The following is a 5,944-nucleotide window of genomic DNA, read 5'->3' as shown; positions in this document are numbered from 1 at the left end:
GTCCTGGCTCTCTCTCTCATGCCCACCCCATCCCCGCTACTGCAGGATGACGTCAGCACGGCCAGGCGAGGATTGATGGGGCCGCTGGCCAATCGGGTGACTGGGGGGGGGGGCAGGTGCTGCAGGGGTGGAGGGAGGGAACCAATGGGACCGGAGAGCAGGGGTGGGAGAACGTGTTAGGGCTTTTTCCCCTGACTGCAATCTGGGGGAGCAAGGGAACTGCGGGGGCTGGGGAGGAAGCTGGAAAGCCGTAGAGGGGGTGGGAAAAAAGAGGGCCATGGGGAGAATGAAGACGCGAGAAGCCCGGGGGTGGGGAGAGCAGACGTCAACGGAGACCTGAAGGAGGCGAGGAGGGACAGTATCCGCGTCACCCCACCACCACCATCACCAACTCTGCATTAACCTCTTCTCACAGCCCATTCCATCAGCGAGTCCCTGCTAGGTGCCTCCTGGGAACCGCGCAGTCAAACCCACAACCTGACCCCGACCTACGCTAGCATTTCATTTCCCAGCCCCAGGTCTCTGAGGAAGCCACGGGGTGGGCAGCCGGGCCCCGTGGACCCGGTTCTGGGACCGGAGGAAGAGCTCACCCTCCCTCACCCTCCCTCACCCGCTCGCCCCAAATTTCCCACCTTAAACCCTGATGAACCAGCCCAGTTGGTTCTGAAGCCAGGGAGGCTGGTAGGTTCGAGAGGCAAAGAAGAGTCCGCGTCGCGGGGAGGGAGTGCGGGGCGGGGCACACGGTCATTGAGGCGCACCGCCCCCCGCAATGGGAGTACATCTGGTAAGCGTGGGCTGGCCAAGGGCTGCGGGCGGGGGTGGCTGCCGGGACCATCAGTGACTCCAAAAGGAGAGGGGAACCTCTGGGTCCCAAGCCGAAGCGCGTAGAATTCTCCCGAACAGCCAGCCGACTCCTCCCTCCCCTGCCCCAGCCAGACTTTGTCAGGCTGCTGACGGCCCCCTCTGCAGTTTCTCTGCTCCCCTCCTAATGGTCCTATAGGACAGAGTCTGGAAAGCCAGTGTCGGGGCCCCAGCTCAGCGAAGCTGTCCGAGGGAGCTGTAGGGGCCAGCGCTGGAGGATTTTCTTCACTGGGGCTCCCGGCCAGCTGGCTGTCCCCCCTTCTTTCCCCACCTCCTCCCCCTCAGACCTTTCGGGATCCCCGACTCAACCCCAAGGTCTCAGGATATTGTTAGAACTCACCCTTGGGTGAGTCTGAAAGGACGCCCCCCTCCACCCAGCAAGACCAGCTCCCTCCCAGGAGAGGCTGTCCCCGGAGTCTCAGGACGGTTCCCAAACCTGCCAGAAATGGGCTGGAAGCCAAAACTGACCTTCGGGACGGCTCAAGTGTTGCCTGACTGACAGCCCCAGATCCTGGTCCAGGTTCCTTCCTCAGGAGAAGCCGAGGTCAGGCAAAAACTTGCCAAGTCCCTGCCCCTCTCTGGAGCTGCAGACACGAGCCTCACACTCATCACGGCGGGGGGGGGGGGGGGGAGGGAGGGAAGGAGGAAGTCTGGCAGGAGCTCTTACTGCAACAGGGCCCCAGCTCTATAAAAACCCTGGTAGCACAGACCTTACACAAGCTGCCTCTGAGTGTGCAGAGGCTGGCCAGGAGTCTCCCAGCCCCACCTGTCAGATGACACCCCCTCCCTCCTTGCCCTGTCCCCTCTCTTCTCCTGAAATCTTGACCTCCACCTTGGCCAGCCTGGACCATGCCTCCCAGCCTCACCCGCTACTACTGCTTTGTCTCGCAGAACTTGGAGGACTACCTGCAAGCTCTAAGTAATGGCCTCACCCCTCCCGAACCCTTTCACTCCCGTTCTCCCCTCTCCCTTCCTGCCTCCAGTCCCATTGAGGAGGGGGGATGCGAGGGTCCGACATCGTGGAAAGGCTGGGGGTCGGGGGGCTGGGCTCCTTTTCTAGCCAGTGGCATTGCTAGGAAGGAGTAAATCCACAGTCCCAGACCCAGCCGAGGGGATGCTCCCAGCTCAAGGCTGCTGCTGGGGGAGGAGGAGCCCCTGGCCAGCTGGCTGAGAGGACCCTCGTCCTAAGAGGACAGCCCCCGTAGACATCAACATGGCTCTGCGGAAGATCGCGCTGCTGCTCAAGCCAGGCAAGGAGACTGACCATCGGGGCAACGACAAGACAGTGAAGACCCTCAGCACCTTCCGAAACTAAGTTCTGGAATTCGAGGTGGGAGTGCAGTTTGAGGAGGACTTGAGGATCACGGATGGATGGAAGTGCCAGGTACCTTTTCTCAGGCTGGCGGGGAGGGGGAGTGGATGAGCAAGGGGCACTTAACAGAGTGGGGCAAAATAAAGTGACCTTTCCCATCCAGAGCCGGGGATGTGATGACCACAGCAGGCTATGGAGTCCCTAGGATAACAGGCTCCTGATGTCACCCACCCAGCCCCCACTCCCTCCAGCTTCTCCCCTGCCCCCTCTTAGCGCCAGCCAAAAGGGAAAAAGGGGGCAGGTCACCCTCAGGCCAATGAGCAAACACGTGCTCACCCTCTAGCCTGTGACCCTGCGGACACCACAGTCTCTTTTCCCTCAGCCTCTTTAACCCCACTCTCGTGCAGTCCTTTCTGCTTCTTACATGTTCCTTTTGGCCTCCTTTGCAGACCCTAGTTCCCCTATTAATCCCTTAAACTGGGATTTCCCCCCAGTATTTTGTTCTTGACCTTCTCTCTCTTGTCTGTATACTATCCATGGGCTAAATCATCTACACCCATGTGTTCGGTTACCATCTATAAACTGCCTTGGACACAGATTCTCCTGCCAGAGGCACCACCTGAGCTCCAGGGCGAAGTTTCAACTGCCTGCAAAATGTTTCCATCTGCATGCCCCAAGGTCAAACCCAAAGTCATGATCTTCCTACACAAACCCATTCCTGCTTTTATATTTACTGTCTCCATCAATGTCAACAACCAGCAGGACCAAAGCCTGGGAGTCACAGTCATTACCTTGTGTTCCCTTACCACCATGCTCCCAACACGTGCGCTCGTGTGCACGCACACGCATGCACACGTGCACCACGTGTAATTGGTCAAGAAGCCTGTATAACTTTTCTGTCCTGTCCAGTATGGTAGCTACTAGCCATATACAGATACTGAACATATGAAATGTAACCGGTCCAAATTGAGATGTGCTATCAGTGTGAAATACACACTGAATTTTAAAGACAATACCAGAAAAGAGTGTAAAACATCTCAGAAATTTTATATTGATTACATGCTGAAATTATAATATGAATATTTTAGGTTGAATAAAATATATTATTACAATTAATTTCACCTGTTTCTTTTTGCTTTCTAATGTGGTTACTAGAAATTTTTAAAATGATATACGTGGCTTGCGTTTAAGACCTACTGTATTTCTATTGAGCATCACCTGTTTACATGGCTCGTATCTGTTCCTTCCTAACCTTTCTCTTTGTCACCACCTTATTTCAGGCCCTCATTTCTCATCTGGTGCCCAGTCTTGACCCTCCTCTAATCCACTCTGCCTACTGTAGCCACAAGGATCTATCTAAAATGTAAAAGTGACCACGACACTCCCTGACTTAAACCCTTTCAGTGACATTTTGTTACTTTCCAGGTAAGGTCCATACGCTCCACATTGCATCCAAGGGCCTCCACACAAACATACTGGGTTAGAGCCCCTCACAACTACCTACTCTTCTTTCTTACCTCTACACTGTTTCTATCCTTGCTGGAAAGTTCCCATCATCTCCAATCTAATTCACTGCCTTGAAGACGCAGCTCTTCCCTCCCCACTCCCACCGTCAACAGTCTTGCCTGGTATCACAGATACCTACCAACTGTTCCTCTATCTGATCAAGATTCTGAGCTCCCTGGGAATTCCCTGGTGGTCCAGTGGTCAGGACGCCACACTTTCACTGCCAGGGGCCTGGGTTCGATCCCTGGCGGGGGAACTAAGATCCCATAAGCCGCATGGCATGGCCAAAAAAAATCCATAAGATTCTGAGCTCCTTGTTTAGGGGGGGCCTGTCCTATTGGGGGGCCTAACAATGATGATTGGAAGGCCCAGGCCCACCCAGCTGTGATCTGGGGGGTTGATCCTTCATGCTCAGGGACACTGCAGCTGCCCTTGAGACTGAGAAAAAGGAGAAAAGAGATTCCCTGGTTGGCTCCCAAACAATCTCCCTTCTTTCCCAATATCTCCTCCAGGTCAACCAGAAGTGGCAGAGGACAAATTCTCCGTTCTTCATCCCCTAACCCCCAATTTCACACCCCCCCCATGATCCTGCTTCATCCCTGCTCTGCCCAAATGGTCACTGTCACAAACAGTGGCCTTTAGGAGTGGGGGATGGGAGTCCTGCCGAATCACTCAGAAGGAAGGGACTGGAGCAAGACAGTGTCTGCTGGATGCAAAGCAGGCGGCCCAGCCAGAGTGAGCTGGAGGCATTTGGGTGTCCTGCCCCCCAAGTCTTCCTTTATTCCCACTTTCCCCCATAGACCATTGTCACCTGGGAAGAGGAGCAGCTGGTATGTGTAGAGAAAGGGGAGGTCCCTAACCGGGGCTGGAGACACTGGCTGGAGGGAGAGACGTTGTATCTGGTGAGCAGGGTGAGGGCTGGGAGAGGAGACGCAAATGGGTGTGTGTAAGAGGGGGGCCTCCAGCTAGGATGCGTTCCCTTACCCAAATCAAGTCAGTCTGCTACTCCAGCCTCGCCTCCCTTCAAGGAAGGCAACTAAGGAGGGAAAACAGAAGCCCTGGAAAGAGTGGAGAGAGGAAGAAGTGGAGTGGCCAAGGTGGGCCCTGGTTGTAAGTCAGACGCATGTCCGTAAATCATGACCGGAGACATGGAGACTTAGCCACTTCAGTTCCCTGACCCAGCTACCTTCCTTCCTCTGGGGTGGAAAGCTGAGGGTTTGCAACAATGATACAATTCCCCATACATCGAGTGCTCTAGCTGATGTATCTTGAAGGATTCAATGGAGGTCAAGGACCTTGAGAAAGGGGCTTGGCTGGCAAGAACCTTCTCTGTCCTCATCATTCCTACTCTATCCCCAGGAAATGACTGCAAGGGATGCAGTGCACAAGCAGGTCTTCAGGAAGGTCAAGTAGCCAGAGAGGAGCTGAGGGCCCCCCCGGACCACGGCAGTCCCCAGTCTCCTCTTGCCTGTGTCCCCTTCAAGCCCAGATGGTCCCAGGTCAGCAGTCCCTTTCTCAGATCACTTACCCTCCCTCTGCATCCCCCCTCCCTCCACCCCATGTTAATCTATAACTTGCAGCCCCCAGGCCAAAGCCCTTTCTTTCTCACACTGCACTGCCCGATAGCGACCTCATATCCAGTTCAAGATCTGGCCTCCCAGATGAGAGAAACAGGCAAAGGGGAAAGGAGCCCAGAGAATAGCAGATCCCCAATCTCTTTCATTCATCTGGCCTCTTATTTTCCATCTAAGAACTCAGCTTTGAGCATTTGAGCATTAGTGGAAACCATACTGGTGGACCTTTTGGAAAAGTGTGACTGGATTCAAGAATTTAAACGGGAGCTACTGGGAGAGGATTTGTGTCCATTTCCTTGTCCTTCTTCTTGAGAAAACTCATGCGCTCAACAGAACCAGGCCCAAGGCATGGCCCCAGCCACACAGAGTTCAACAGACCACGTTGACCAACACCTAATGAGCCCTAGCCATTGTATGCTTGCAGCCTACATGTTGGGGAAGAGGGATGGGTCAGGGCGAGACCTCTGTCCGGTGCTGGGGGAGGCTGGAAGCTTCTAAATAGTGACCTGGCCTCCATGTCTGCTTTGGGAAGGACAGGTGGCAAGAGCTCCAGAATAGACTGAAAAGGGAAGCAGATGAAGGATACAAGGCCGAGGGCTAGAAAGATGAGGGCCATGAGGGCATGAAGGTGAGAGTAGGTGTGAAGGCAACAGGCCTCTAGGACCCTCTGCCTACAGTCCAGCAAGGCTGG

General features: G+C 54.8%; 1 protein-coding gene across 1 annotated transcript; it reads left to right on the top strand.

Moving 5' to 3' along the window:
- The first annotated feature begins 156 nt into the window (after positions 1-156).
- Positions 157-5,216, top strand: RBP5 (retinol binding protein 5). The gene is given in 5 exon segments (XM_036866554.1): positions 157-784; positions 1,703-1,780; positions 2,067-2,245; positions 4,480-4,581; positions 5,039-5,216. Coding segments are annotated over 4 exon segments (405 nt in total). The 5' UTR covers positions 157-784; positions 1,703-1,710; the 3' UTR covers positions 5,093-5,216.
- The last annotated feature ends 728 nt before the right edge of the window (positions 5,217-5,944 follow it).

The sequence above is a fragment of the Balaenoptera musculus genome, chromosome 10 (assembly GCF_009873245.2).
Source record: "Balaenoptera musculus isolate JJ_BM4_2016_0621 chromosome 10, mBalMus1.pri.v3, whole genome shotgun sequence".
Classification (NCBI taxonomy): domain Eukaryota; kingdom Metazoa; phylum Chordata; class Mammalia; order Artiodactyla; family Balaenopteridae; genus Balaenoptera; species Balaenoptera musculus.
Note: the sequence above shows the minus strand (reverse complement) of the source record. Positions and strands in the feature narration are given on the sequence as shown.